Source organism: Amblyomma mixtum, chromosome 3 (genome assembly GCF_055824585.1).
Source record: "Amblyomma mixtum isolate Tamu chromosome 3, ASM5582458v1, whole genome shotgun sequence".
Lineage (NCBI taxonomy): Eukaryota > Metazoa > Arthropoda > Arachnida > Ixodida > Ixodidae > Amblyomma > Amblyomma mixtum.
Genome location: NC_143014.1, coordinates 127,904,150 through 127,919,714, shown reverse-complemented (window position 1 = coordinate 127,919,714; position 15,565 = coordinate 127,904,150). Strand labels below are relative to the sequence as shown.

The 15,565-nt window shown below is 44.4% G+C and overlaps 1 protein-coding gene across 2 annotated transcripts in view; it reads right to left on the bottom strand.

Moving 5' to 3' along the window:
• Nucleotides 1-15,076, bottom strand: part of LOC149351786 (cytochrome P450 4c3-like) — a 23,155-nt gene extending 8,079 nt beyond the window's left edge. For both annotated transcript variants that reach the window (XM_089581113.1, XM_089581112.1), the window contains exons 1-7: nucleotides 14,578-15,076; nucleotides 14,160-14,272; nucleotides 13,997-14,082; nucleotides 11,831-12,021; nucleotides 7,883-7,952; nucleotides 7,636-7,762; nucleotides 1,839-2,045 (exon numbers count right to left, since the gene is read on the bottom strand). In XM_089581113.1, coding sequence (XP_089437239.1) covers nucleotides 1,839-2,045; nucleotides 7,636-7,762; nucleotides 7,883-7,952; nucleotides 11,831-12,021; nucleotides 13,997-14,082; nucleotides 14,160-14,272; nucleotides 14,578-14,845 — 1,062 coding nt within the window. In that variant the 5' untranslated portion in view covers nucleotides 14,846-15,076. The remainder of the gene's footprint in view (nucleotides 1-1,838; nucleotides 2,046-7,635; nucleotides 7,763-7,882; nucleotides 7,953-11,830; nucleotides 12,022-13,996; nucleotides 14,083-14,159; nucleotides 14,273-14,577) is intronic.
• Nucleotides 15,077-15,565: the final 489 nt, after the last annotated feature.

The window sequence follows — 15,565 nt, the reverse complement described above, 5'->3', positions numbered from 1 at the left end:
AGAACAGCTACAAATATGCAGCTCTTACTGGCTACTCTCTAGTAACCGTATATGAAAAGAGCCAGCAAGCTATTCAGTGATACTGAACCGGCGTGCTACATCACCGTTTTTCACACCGAATGAGTATTGCCAGCACCAATCACAGACCCTAGCTCTGTTGGCAAAGAGCTAAGCTACTCCTGGTTTTTTCTTGTGGTGAAATAAAAGACACAAGCACGTCCGATTGACCCATACTGCAGTTGAAAACAAGAAAACTCTCTCAAGAGCATATCGTGCCCTAATAAGTTAAAGAAAATAGTTTGCCCCACTAAACTCCATAGATTTGGCTAGTTGTGGCTAGTCGGAACAAATATTAAGGTCAGATGCTCCGCTTCTGTCTTGCCCACTCAGTAAGTAATCGTTTTGTTAAGTGCACACCATGATTGTATTGCTTTTATCAGGATAGTCCTGAGACATAGTGCGCATTACAATGTTTGTCTAGAGCTTGTTTTTAAACATGCACTGCGCCTATTTTTTCTGTCTTTACTTTATCACTGCTTTTAATTGTAACGACGCGCAGCGCCAAACTTGTCGCTCAATGATATCCTTGTCGTGTTTTATTTATTTGCGAGTGAACACTATTTTATAGCATGTTTTCGTCACCTGCGCTGACCTGTTCAGTGACGTTTGATGGTAGGTGGATTCTGTAGAGCCCATTTTAAGTTTTTACTTTTTTGTCTCTTGCTCGGGGTATCATTTCCTCTAGGTGTTAGTGTTCAAAAGAGTTAATAGAGATATCACTTAACAGTTACATAAGTTCCGCTCTGAACAAGCTGTAAAGATTGCAAAAGCTGTTTCGAGAACTTAATTTATGAGGATCATAAAGCGTTATTAGCGGCTTGGCTTGCAAGTTAGTGCATTATAAGAGCTATTTCGATAGCTTCATCATAAAGAATCCTAAAACAATCTTAGTTACTTAAATTTTATTTATACCTGTTAATTACGCACTGTGAGCCCTGCTTGCCAAAAGAATAATTTACATGCACATCTACGGCTGTCGCATCGCGTAAACTAACAGCAATTAGTGAAATATTGTTAACTGCTGTGATTATTTCGCTGATCACCATAGACTGACCTTTTAATGCATTTTTAAGCACTCGCTTTTAAGGATCTGTTGCTGAATATTCACCAAGTGTTTGGTTAATGACCATCGTTGAGGAAGCGTGCGTGATATAGACATTATTTTATCCTTGTGGTCATGGTCTCATATCTTGGAACCAACGAACGACTAAAATGCTACATCGTGTTTAATATTCAGCTGCGTTCAAACTGGTGATGAACACTTCAACGTTGTATCAGGCAGTGTTGCACAACGGCAGTGTCAGCCTCACGCGAATAGGATACGTTGCTATGCACACGCTAAGCGAACGCGCAGACACACATAGCTGCTTTCCCGAGAGTTCTCCGAGGCTCTGCTTGTCTGTCCCGTTTGTTGTTCGTTGTCTTATCGGAAGAAAAGATAACCTTCGCTGGTCCAGCCAGACAAGCACTCGAGGGAGACATATCTTGCTGAATCCCTCGCCAGTGCTTCAAACATCCAAGACAGAGCTTTTCTCGCAGCCTAGGTGAAAGTTAGAAAAATAGTACGACGTGTGGACTGAACAGATGGAAGGATGCAATAGGAGGTACGCCAAAATAAATCTCGCTTTTTTACAAATTTTTTGTGACACGGAAACATTGCCGAAGTATATTCATAGAATATTACTGGAGGTGACTTGATATCGCAAAAAAGATAATGGTTTGATCTGTAGGACAGCGTTCGTTATGTAGATTGCGAGCATTGCGAATGGAAATCATACCTCGAACATGAAAGTGTCAACTTCTTCTCGGACATCTTCTTCTCTAAAATTTTCGGGATCTTTAATGTGTTCTCGTAGCAGGATGTCGAGGAAAGGCTTCCTAATTTTTCCTCTTAAACCGTAAGCGTCACCAGCTTCCAGAGCTTCTTCAATGGCTGCTTGCAGTTCGGGACACGACAGGAGTTCTTCCTTTCTCTCGCGTATGACCTGCAGAATTGAAGAAAATGCCGAAAGGTATTCTGAAAGCTCACAAAGGCGAAGCATTCGTATCGAATTTGTAGAGTAAACATGAACAGCGCAGGAAATTACGGAAAAGAAAATATGCTTTTTGGATCAACTTCCAATTTAGTGCAGTTGCGGGGACCTGGTGACGATATATCAGCAGCAGATCGTGGTACATACTTACCTAGTACGTCTAAATTTTCGGCGCGTTTCCTTTTTAGCGAACAAAGCGTTTTGGAAATGTGGCAGCGGCCTCTCAGATACACGAGAAACGTGAATTACTTGTGAAGATAAAACGTCACGATAAATATCGTACTTTGGTCGTGGAGAGCCGCTTGAAACGGGACTTCCAAGCTTCTTCGACAAGCTTTCGAAATGGCCCGCGCTACTAGAACACTAATAAATACATTCGAGCTCTGTTGAGTAAAAAACTGCAGCGGTTCAACTCTGTCGAACCGAGTTTGACGCAGCGAAAGCTACATACGCATGATTAAACATGGTTTACCTTTGGTACATCTTTTATTGTTCTTAATTCCCTCAACCACTTCACAGCCACTTATTCGTCTTCATTGACTGGCTTGATTGGGACAAAAACTGATCGATGGTCAGACCCATGCCAAAGACGCTGTTATCTTGACGCTGTTACCACAGCCTGACGAAGGGAGCGTGGATGGCTGAACACGTAGGATTCTTATGCGCGCTCTCCTTCCTCCATAGCGTGCAAGTCAAGCGCATAGCACTAGTTATATATACCCCATACCTGACGTCACAACTCTGAATTGAATTACGTGACACAACGTGGTTATCACGTGGCTTTCTTGCTGCATCTGCCGACAACTTGCAAGGTCAAAATTCAATGTCAAAGTTATAGATCAAAGGTCAAGGCCGAGGGCCAAGGACAACACTGAAGATTAAAGTTCAAGGTCAAACAGTGGACCACACATGGTTAGGTATAGGTGCATAGGAACTCTAGCCATGACTTATCTCAAGGTCGTTTCAAGGTCATTCGAAGGCTCACGGCGAAATGCGTCCCAGCTATAGGACTGTAGCTTTTGCAACAAAACGCTGCTCGCTTGAACGTTATGACGTGTAAAGCATGCTCGAAGCCACCGAGGGCTCAGCTGCGAATCATTTGCGTCATGGTCAGCACTGATGGCTGTTTGCGAAGGAAGCTATGTAGAAGTGTGCTGTAAATGGAGGTCTTGTGGCGAGTATATATAGCTACGTTAGAATCTTCTGCATCCTTACGGGGCCATAAAAAAAGTTTACTATCTGTTCGGTGATATACGGCAGCGGAGACCTATAGAGCGACTGATGAGAGGAAAAAAAAATTAAGAATTTTTGCTTCAAGGGCACCTGAAACAATTCCGGAGGGCATATTCTAGTGTAACATATTGGTACAGGTGTTCTTTGTGGGCTTTAGAGTCTAATATGAAAGCTCTGCGTGGGCCCAATAATTTATAAATAAGTATTAAAAATTGCGGCTCCCATTAGCCCGCAACAGATTAGGGCGGCACACCTCACCGCGCGTCCCCTACCCTGATGACGTCATTGGGTAGAAGGGCCAGCCTTGAAGCTCGCCCCGTCTGCCAACTGATGTCATCGGGGTAGGGGACGTGTGGTGATGTGAGTCGCCCTAATCGGTTGCGAGCTAATGCGAGCAGCGACTTTTAAAAATTGTTCCTAATTTATAGGGTCCACGCAGAGCTTTCATATTAGACTCGAATGCCCACAAAGACCACCTGTAGCGACATGTTGCACTAGAATATGCCCACCGAAATCATTTCAGGGTCCCTTTAAGTTCTTAAGAAATCTCGCCTTTTGTTTCTTACTTTTTTTCTAGGCATTTATGCACACACAATTTCTACAATAAGTGTAGATTATTTAAGGAATTAAAACGTGAAACGTATTAAGGTACAATAAGTAATCAAATTATATTATTGTGACATATAACATACATTTAACATACCACAGCACAGCAGTGATCCACCTATTAATGGAGGCGGATGGCTCTGCCGTACTGAGGTTTCGATTGCCATGATTTCCAAGCGTAGAAAGCGCAAAGTTTCCTTCATACATCAAAAGTAATATTTCAGAATTGATGCTAATTAAATAAGTTCGATGTCAACAACACACGCCCATGTTCTTAATACCGTGTTACAGTGTCAGAATATGGTGAGCCCATAAATAAATCAGGCAAATCATCAAGGGAATGAGGATATTCATTAGAAGCATGAAGCGAATCGCTAGTACCTGTCATGATGTCATGACAGTCTGTGATAAATCGTGAACAGAGACACTAATTAAAACACTTCACGTAAACCGAAAGGGATAAAGGACAACATTTTCCAAGAGTCCCACTGCATCATCTTTTCCTTCTCTGCTCATCCCTTACAGTCATTATTTGCAGGTAACGACTTGCGCAACCAAAGAACTAACTGTTATGGCAGCAATCGCTGTAAATAGCCGTTTCTGTGGGCAAAAGAGCGGTTGTGTCGCCATTGCCATCGTAGTATATCAAAAATAAAGTGTCGCGCTCATATAATTGTCAATGTTATCCAGGTGGGAGTGTTCATGTTTGTATGCGCGTGGTGCAGCTGCCGTAGAGAGAGACGCCAAAGCGGAGGGCTCTGTATAGATAACCGAGGGTCGTGTACACACATGACTCAATCATTTTTTGCGCGGAGAATGCCATTATAGGCGCGTCGTCTGTGTTTCAAGGCTTATGAATGCCTGCTGCGGAAGCGTATGGCAGTAAAACAGCCACACATTGTACGAATAATTGGAACATGTTCGATAAATCGTGGTTGGGTTAAATCTGTTTTAGCGGTGGTCTACAATAAGTAGCATGCTGGGGGGCAAATGTGCACTGACCTGGTGGACAGAACACCCTTCTTCCAACGTACTAGAAAGCCGTTTGATTGTCACTGCGAGCACAATTCTCTTTGTTATTTTAACGGTTGCTCTCTATGGATGAACTATTGTACTCCTGCATTGCTCACTTCACACGAACAATTGCACCCTAAGCGATCGTTCACAGCGGTATAACGGTTAGAAGGAATAATGGTTCTGGAAACGTCTCCTAAAGCACCAACTTTTCCAAACGGACGAAAAATCGTTTAGAGTGTATATATTCTCTCGTGAAGCAGCCGAAAATGTATGTTTTCATGACGTTAACTGAAAATTTAGGCGTCATTCCACCCGTTTCAAATAGCACGGCTGCTCGCAAATTAGAACTCTTTAATAAAAATGCGCGGGAATTCTGAATAAGGAATTACCTAATTTTTTTTCGTTGGGATTCGCAAGTCAAACATTTGGATGTTTTGCTGAAACTTAGCAGTAAAAGCTGAAGTTTTTTTCTTCCAACTTAAGCAGATTTCACTGCTCGTGAACAACTGCACTATTATTAAGTTTACTCCGCAATAAAATGAGAAAGAGGGCCTTACAGCGAGCATCCACCCATTGTAAGGGGTGTTTTCGGTGCACTTGTAGCACTCTTTTGATGCAGGTGATGAGAGGGCGTTGATCGGCAGCATGGGACTCATTGGCTTAACATAGCAGCAGGAACACAATGAAATATTTCGGAACTTTCCATTTAGAGAAGAAAAGAACAATGGCGCCTGTGTCAGGACACTGCATTCATTACGAGGGTTGATTTGTACACTACCACACAGCCACCGATGTCTGAGTGGCGTGTGCATTGTTCTTGTTTTCGCTGAATTTTGAAATGACTTTAGCACTAACACTGACGCTTGAAAAGAAGTACCGAATATTTCCCCATAACGTGCCGTATATACCTTACAGAACCAAACAACTCGCGCCTCAATCCTATCGCGGGAAAACTGGGGCTGCAAAAAGGAGCCTTAATCTTGTGTATGGAAATAAACTTAGAATGATTTCTGTAAGCCATAAGAAAACAAAAAGGCGGAACCGCGGTTTCCTCGCCAGTCTGCGGTCGAAAGAGGTAACAGCAATAACTGTATTGCTATTGCCCATCCCCTCTCCACAGAGTAACCCCTCCCAAAGTCGTCCTTTCTACTCCTTCCTCTTGTAAACACGTCTTTTCTGCTGCTTTTTTCCACAATAACCTCTGCAAATTCGCCGGGACCACACGACCTCCACCACAATCATCGTCAGCCTAATTACGTCCCCTGGAGGACAAAGGTCCCTTTCATATCTTTCCAATTAACTGTGTCCTCAGCCAGCGCCGGCCACTTTCTCCCCGCAAACTTTCTAATCTCCTTCGCCCAGCTGGCTTTCTGCCGCTCCCTGCTAGATTGTCTTCTCCTGGAATCCACTCCACTAGCCTTATCGACCATCGGTTATTTTACCTTACTCTGTGTTATATCCGCCAGATATATCCGTATCCCTGCCAGCTATATCTGTATTGATCAGGCATTCCACACCTAGTCCTAGCCGGTCTGCTGAACCACAATAGCATAGTACATGTCGGCCCTTCAACACTGTATATGGTTAGTCTGTCCGCCTAACCTCATTGAGCCCTATCACAGCCCCTTCAATACCCGCTAGTTGTGCGAACAGCAGTGCTAGGCTAGCTAGCCTTATTCTATGAGATTCTAGCACTAAAAGCTGCCAGGTTCACTTTCCATTAGCGGCCTATCCGGAACCAAATATTCTTAGCAGCCTCAGCAGCGTCACAGCTTTGACTGCCGCCTTAGTTAGTTGTTCCTCAGCCACTGAGGAGTGCGGGTTGGTGTTAATTCACTCACGTAGCAGGTTGCGGCCAAGTGCAGCTCTAGGTTTGACCAATTCTGTTGTGGTGAATGGGTACGTTCTCGACTCTGCACGCCGGGATCAGGCCGCACCCCAGGCTTAGTTATTTAATTCCATCCATATTCGAACTTTCTTTTTTATCCGGTGGTGAATTACGGGGCACCAAGATTCAAACTGCGGTCCTCTTGCACGCGAAACCATGTTCTAGCTACGTCAACGCTGTCGCAGCATACCACGTGGCCACAGACTGCCCATTATTCAGAGCGCCCACAACCCGACTCACGTAACCACCATCACAGGTGACGTGGCCGCAAGTGGCCAAATTTCGAGATCACCCATTTCCTCTCCCATGTGACCCTTTTGTTTCTCACCTGGCTATTGATCTCATTGGCGAATAGGTGACCGCGGGAGTTTTTATGACAACACTGCCACGGCGAGAGCAACGGTGAAGTCTACGCCATTTAGCCAAGGGGAACTATCACATATAGCAGCCGCTGCAGAACTAGCTTTCGTAGGTTTCGCAGGGACCGCCATTATTCGGCACTAGATGGCTGTAATGGATGGATGCCCAAAATTGCTGAGCAGGAAGAAATGTCTCTCAGATATAAACCAAAGACTGCTGACAGCTGTCGTGATGTCCCGTTCGCTACGAAAAACAAATATAAGACATTTTTAACACACACGCCGCGTAATTGAGAGTCATGGAAATGACAAATTATTCAAGAAAGTAGACATTGCTTGAATAGATTTGAGACATATCGTGACGTTCGTTGCTCAAGTAAAGTTCCAGAGATAAAGACGCTGTAAAAGAAGCATGAGCGATGATATGCTGTTAGGTTACCTTCATTGTGAACCGATGCAGCTCTCTAATTTTGCTATGAAAGAGGCGCCCTGGAGTCGAAATACGAAATATTGCGTCCACCCAATACAGCGGTGACTCCAGGCGCCGTGTAAACATGTGCCCAAGCCTGTACGCGTGCAGGAAAAAAAAGATAAATGAAATGATTGAGTGCACTTTGTTTAAGTGAAATCATTTATAAGTGGCTTACAGAACTATTCAAAGGTTGTACTCCAACTGAAACACTTACACTTGAATAGCTTGCACATACTCCGAATGGCTGTTGCTTTGAGCGTTTATTGTGTACCCCATTATAGTCTCTGAAAAGGAATGTTTTGATGAGCTGAAACTTGAGTTCAATATTCGCTATCGGTTCAAATCCAACGAAAGCAGGGCGTGGTGTCGCTTTAGTCAAAGGCAAAAAGCGGAAAAAATAAACCTACAGAAGAATCATAATGGATGCATTATAATCTAGCGATCTAATGTATACAGTGTTCAGAACTGCGACAATGACAAGGAATATGAACATGCATAAGCTTTGTTCAAAAAATTATATGAATGAATTTACGCTCTGGCTGGCAATTCTTTCGTTTCCGAACTCCAAAGTGGGGCCTAATACTCTCCGTTTAAAATTGCCCGCGTTATGTCTACAAGCTGCAGATAGGGTACATCGGGATGAGATTTTATATTTTGTTTTCCAGCCGCTTGAAGCCCTCCTGAAGTGTGGTGGTGGTGGTGAAAAGCATTTATATAGTATTTTACAGAGAGGTGCTCGGGGAGAGGTCCCTAGTGGGTCTCACCCCTTACAATACTAGGTGGAGTCCCTCATTCCGGGATCCCGTTGGTCATGACCGCTGCACAAGTCCGCCGAACCAGGGCCTGTTCGGCCGATAGTTCCTGGCAGCTAAGCAGGGCCGCCTCCCAGTCCTCTCGAGTAGGGGAAGGGGTGATGGGGGGGAGAGAAGGATTTTTTTCTGCATGCCCAAACCATGTGGAAGGTGTCGGCCACCTCCGCACAGAAAGAGCAACGGCCATCAAAAGAAGGATTAAAGTGCTTGAGAACCGCCGGGCACAGCAGGGTGTTTGTAAAGAGCCTGAGGAGATTTCGTTCGCCAGCTTTACCCAGTACTTTCATAGGAACTGGGTATCGCCGGTGTTCGGCACGATAGTGCTCAGTAATGTCTTTAAAAGAAAGAAGAGGGCTGTGATCTGGGTTAAGGTGCTCCCAAGGGACGCCTGGTGCTCGGTGAGTGAGTGCGCGGGCTGCCTCATGGGCGGCTTCATTACCTGGCATGCCTTGGTGGCCGGGGACCCATATGATTGAGCGATGAGTTGGGGAATGGTACACGGCTGTAGTCATACTCGAGGGAAAACAGGTGGGCGCGGCCTCTCGTTCAGAGCGCCCAACTCAACGCATGCGGAGGAGGTGGCGATCGCCCTCGCAGCCTCCCATCCCGACTCTAATTTATCCTCACAGATTCTCGCGGAGCCTGTCGTAACTTTGAGTTCGGTTGGATCGCTTCTGAGGGCGGAGCTGTGCAACAAGATTTATAGGTTGGATAGTCGTCTGTTTGGCCAAGAAACATGATAAAACGAACTTCAGAAAGGTCTAAGGGTCTAGAACAAAGATCAACGAAAGTCTTCGAATCGTGAGCCTTTTGAGGTCTTGGAACGAGCGTGTTGACTGCAAAGAAAGGCTACGTCTATACGTTGTTTTGGGCATGAAGTCAGCCTGAACTTTGATGGTTTGTTTAGTTTGTTAAATTTCCCATGCTTACTTCGTGTACATTTTAGGCCCGAATCGGTGCTGTTTTTATCCGTCTGCTCTACCACCTCGGTAAGAAATTTACTGTGCATAGTGTGCATCTGCGCGCTGTTGAGTATTTTTTTTTTCTATTTGCACAAGCGAAGAATAACGGTAGGCCAATAGCCAAACGATGAAAGTTGTGTTGGTGTTATGTGAACAATTCTCGTCGGAATAACAACTTCAGTGATATCTTTATATTTATATCTCTTCACACTCTATCATCTGCAAAAAATTGCCGCTAATTGCGGAGGATTCGCCGCCACTCCAATTGTCACATCGTTTTATAAAAATAAACGATCAGCTGCTCTTTGTATATTGTACTGTTCTTACAAGCTTCCTTAAGCAGAGTAAAAATTTATCGGATCTTGCCATTGTATACTGTTAATAGCATTCAGTATTGTATTTACTCACTGTCACATCGGTCCCTGACCAAGGGGGCGGCAGAAAGTTAGATGGGCGGATGAGATTACGAAATTTGCGGGAATACGGTGGCCGCAACTGACGAAGGACAGGGTTAATTGGAGAGACATGGTAGAGGCATTTGCCCTGCAGTGGACATAGTCAGGCTGATGATGATGATGACACCGGCAGCGGTGGCTTTGACATTCGGCTTCTAAGCCCAAGGGCGCGAGATCGAATCCTGGCCGCAGCGGCCGCATTTCGATGGATGTGAAACGCAAGAACGCCTGTGTGCTGTTTGATACCAGCGCACGCTAGAGCGGATCAGGTGGGCGAAATTTATACGAAACCTTTCACTACAGCGCCCCTCGTAGCCTATATGCAGTTTCGGAACAGGAAACCCCACATACCTTATTTACTCTCCTTCTTAACATTCTAATCTTGCCAACGAATGCTTTTGAGATATTGCCGTAAAATTTTGTTTTGTTGACTTCACTTTTGCATGACTGCCTGTTGCTAGATCACTACTGATCGCGTGTGTCACGTGGAAAGTGTTGCGATAGCAAGTGCTCTTGGAGGAGTTTATCTTTCGCAACTTCCTAGAATACTGATAATTCTCCAGTTCTTTCAATTCTATACAATATTTTCAACTGGCAAGGAAGCATAGGGCGAAAGAAAGAAAAAAAAAGCTAAGATGAAAGAAAGGTTTGGTTTGGTTCATGAGGTTTATTGTTTCGAAGCGGCACAGGCTGTGGTGAGGGATGCCGGAATGAAGGGCTCCAGAAAAAAGATCAAGAAATTAACCAGTACTAAGCACCTCCCGAGAAAAGTACATAAACCTACTTGGGCCGGCAATTTTTTGTGTCGAAATCTCTTTAGGCACGTGCAATCATTCTAAAACGCATAACCTTGAGTCACGGATAGTGTTAAGAAAGCCACTACTGTACTAGATCGCTTTCAGATATAGACAAAAGCTAAAAGGAGCTCGAATCGATTGTAATCACGACAAGCGAGCGATTACAATATATGTTTCAAGGGAGAGCCTTGCTCCACGTTTCACCCTGAGCAAGCGTGTGCGATAAAGCCCCATCAGAATATTTCGCAGCGTTCCCGAATGCAAATGAGTGGTCGGAAACGCAAAGGCATAACGACATGTCGCCGTGCCAAAGGTCGGATGACGGCACGCAACAAGGTTGTTGGCGTAGAGCAGTTTGCCCTTTTGCTGCCCGCGCACGACGGAGGCACGGAGCGTAAGTAAGCTTGCGAGGTCATTCCTACGTTATCGTTCCGAGCATCGTCTACGTAGGCGAAGAAGGCTGGCTATCTGTGTGTTGTTTCCTAGTCTCTGGAGGTTAGCGGTCGCAATCTAAGGGTGGATTGAATAAGGTTTAATAATATTCGCTAGTGTAGCACCGATCGCAGGTAACATTTTGATATATGATGTAACGCCTTCTTAGAAGTATGCGCAGCATTTCCGGTGGTGTAAAGGAGAGCGTCTGTCCTCAAAAATCGTTCGCTAGGGATCAATTAAAATTAACTGAACTGCACACGCCTGTGCATGTTTTCAACTGGAATAAAAGCCGCGACTCCTTGCCCACTACTTGAATACCTTAACATACCGCGCAGAGCATGGTGCTCAATCTTATTTGAGAAATGTTGCTGGTTAGATTGAGTGAGAGTCACATCTTACCAAGCGACAGAGTGAAGACAGCAGACTTCCATGGTTTTAGCAAACCAGTACTGGTAATCGATTCGTTCCCCATTAGCGACAATTCGGAGCTTGCTGCTTGTGCATTACAATGACTATAGGCCTTGCAGCAAATTGTCTAGCACACCCGCCACGTCGGTAGTCATAATCCGGAAACAATGAGGAATGTATAATCCTTATCATTTTTTGTCTTAGCATGTTTACTAAAAACTCGTCCTGATATCTGTAGTTTTCGGTAAAGAGGCGCCGTGATGTAGGCATATGCACGGCTGACCAAAACTTACCGCAAATGATGTCTAGAGCGCACAGGGTTACTAGAGGTACAATATCACAGGAACCGTCCTTTCCAAGCTGTCCCAATTTTCGCACAAGGACTTTCGACTCTTCATTGATGGCCGGCAAGAAGTCTTCCAGGATTCGAAAGTGAAATGCAGGTGTCAGGAGTTTTCGACGAGAGCGCCACTTTGACCCGGAGCTGGAAAAATAAGCCATCATTTTTCAGCGTCGGATAGCAGTCAAAAATTCGTTCATGTTTTCATTTCTGGGAATTACTATCGGTCGCCTAAAATACAACTAACAATCTCGCAGTAGTGATCTTTCGCACGTTTCGTCCACAATGGTTAGTAAACGTAACCCTACATAATTCTTCGAGTTATTGTGCTTCCCAACTCCTTGCTACAAAAAAGACTAAATAGACTGCTAGTAAAATGGAGAGCTGTTGAATCGACAGTGCGAGAAGAAAAAAGCTATTTCTTTTGCGAACGGTACGTGAGAAGGGTTGATTTCAGTATCTAACAATATCGAGCACCTTATCATACCCAGAAACTTCGGACTAGCGCATTTAAAACAGCAAGTTGTTAAAGAGCTAAATATTTTGCACATCGTAAGACTGCACCATGGCGATCAATTTATGTGCAGATTTCCTCCTCCGGATGCTAGTAGCTTTTGTTATTTATTGCCGAAAACTCGCCCCATTGGTTTTCTGTGGCAGTATTAAGTATACGGTACGAGCTCAGGACAATTTTTGAAAGAAAGGTTTCGCTACGCATCGGAAAAATACAACATTCCATCAATATATTCATAACAGTGTCTTAAAATATTCCACAGCTGCTTCACAATGTAGTGATGCCCAAGAAAGCTGGACTTGTTTTTTCTTGTTGTTGAGTTTTGTTTCGTTTTTTAAAATTTATTTATTTATAAATACTGCGGTCTTGAACAGCAAGACCATCGCAGGTGGGTAAATAATTTGTGTAACACCAAATGACAAAAAAAAATAAAATACAGGGGACAAGGCGTCCCCAGCAGCGAAATTACTACATCACACTGTACTCTATCGTTCCACAACGTTAGAAAACATACACTGCAGTCATAGCGCCAAGCATATAACAGGTTATAATTGAGTAAATCATAACAAATTACTCAGCAGCCGAACACTCAAAAGTTCGTCACTTGTTGCAGGAGCGCCTCAAATTGCAGCAGCGCCTCGTTGTTTTTGAGGTCACTACAAAAATCATCACGTTCCATCATTCGCGAGTTTACTGGGACTTTCTGAGACGTCACAGAAAATTGCATTTATGGAACAAAATAGCGATAATATAAAGGCGGAAACTGTAGATGTTGAAAATGCTACATTTACACTCCTGCACATGAAATAGGTAGCTGATAGGAATGCTTCGTTTAACAAACATATCTATTAATTTCTGACCGTAAAATACACGATGAAATGAGCCTTCCGCTTAGTTTCAAAGGAGCTTTTTCTATAGTGGTCATCATAAACTTTGTATTAAAGGGGGTTCACCTATGTGTGATTAGTTACGTGGCAACCATAATTGCTCTGAAGAAATTAGGCACAATTTATTTAACATACGCATGGACAATGAGGAATTTTTCTGGTGAATAGATGTGGGTAAAGTCACATAAAGAAAGTTATCGTTGCTTGGTGCTATTTATGAGTCTATTGTGCTGAGAAAAGAACCAGTAGAAAAACTTCCAAGAAAGAGAACAAAGGAATCAAAAGACAAGAAATTGGTTTTAGAAGGTTAGAATGTTAGCGAAGATTACAGGAGGTAAGAAAGTTAAGCAGGCAGAGCAAGAGTAAACATGATAGACACCAAAATACACATGATTAAAGACTACAGATCAGTAAAAATAGACCGCTGAAACATTATGAGAAACTATCACTGCTGTGTACTTTCATCAGTTATTGTTTACAGCAATTCGCACGCCTCCCAAAGAAAGTGCTGCGTTTAGATACATTTTTTGCTTTCATTTCAAACCCTTGCAAACAGCGGATAATAGGCTAATAAGCCTCCTAAAGATCCGCGGATATCCGCATTAAAAGCAAGCTTCCGCATAAGGAAAGCGGTGCTGATGGGATGAAAGTGATTATTATTTGAGTAATCTACGGCTTGATAGCGAAAACAAGTGAAATAAGTGGAAAATATATTCACCTAGTCAACAGGCCAGTAGCCAGCCAAGGTCCTATCATGTCATACTCTTGGCCTTTCTTAAGTATTGTATTACTCGTCAAAAGTTCCTGAAAAGAAGTAAGCTTTCAGAAGGAGCTCAAAATGAGACAATGAGGTTGCTATGTTTAAAAGCATTACTACTCACTTCCACGGGACCGGCTTTGAACACTGCTAGGACTGGGTGCGTGGCATCGTAAAATCGAATCATACCGTGTTTCTGGTATATTCGAGAAAACCCGACGGCCAGCTGAAATAAGTCTGGTAGTAATAAAAGAAACAACCGGTGAATAAACCCATAGGTTCTCAATGCTCTTTTATATGCACAAGGAAGAACTGGGAACTAGAACGCAACACTTAATTGTAGTTAAACTAGTTTCCTTAGAAGGAAGAACGAAGGCTCGTTGCCCTCAGGGTTTCATTTCGATTTAGTGCAATTCCAGCCAAGGAAAGATGTCTCAGTTGATTGCGCTGGCGATGCGGCGATAGCGAACGCACATCAAAGTAAATCGCACGATGTAGCGTCAAGGACAGTAGCAAGCTACTGGACGGACGTAACAGCTTACGGGTTCCTATGTCCAGACGGTGCGCTTCTTTGGATAGGGTGCGATGTATTGACCACGTTGTCAGCATCGGAATTGGCTCTGTTCTTCCGGGAAACTTCTCCATGTAAACGAGTGTCTCCAGCTGCTTGCGTTTGATGTAGAAGAGGAGACCAACCACGCATGCAAACGCGCCGGCAGCAGCGGCCATACAGTACCAGAGGAGCGAAGCAAGCATTGCGGACGCCGTGCCAAACATTTGTGAAAAGATGTGGACCGATGACCCCTCCATTGCGCTCTGTCGCGCCTCGCTGCGCTGACCGGCTCACAGATCGGCGTGGGGCTAAACTGCGCGCAGGCTACTCGATATGAGCATTGTTTTAGAGGGCGAGAAGACCATCGATAGCTTAGGCTTCAAAAAACGCACCAGGAGACACGCACGGCTAACGGTGTCAGTTGCTGCGCCTTTAGGGGCGGCTGGCATTCCAGCGCTCCGCCCTGCGGGAGAGTAGCGCAGATGCGGTAGCGTTGATGGGACCGAGGCTCCCTCCCGGTGCAGCTGAGCAAACTACAGGACCGAGCGTTCCGCGGAATGCAACACAAAAGGCAGCAGATAGGCAGCAGATGGCTTCCTTCTCACGACCACAGCTCAGCGCTCCGCTGTGAGTGGGACCGTTGAAGTAATGGCAGGAGTCTCGACGAATAGCAGAAAGTGCATTAATTTTGCGCACTCAAAACACATACTATTTAATGTCAGTCTGCTGTCTTTTGTGTCATGGGATTCAGTAGCGAACTCTCAGAGTTTGAATATCTGAGGGAACGTTAATGATAAACCGCGAAAAAAAGAAAATCCTTAGGGAGGCTGATGGTGTGTCATAATTGTAGGTTACCTCAGTGGCCTTTGCGCAATCCATCTTCGCGGCTGCCTCCAATAACGAGCCTGCTGAGAGACTAACAAGAAAATGTGTCTTTGCCCGTGAGATCAGCCCTCGAAACAAGCTTTAGCGCAGCT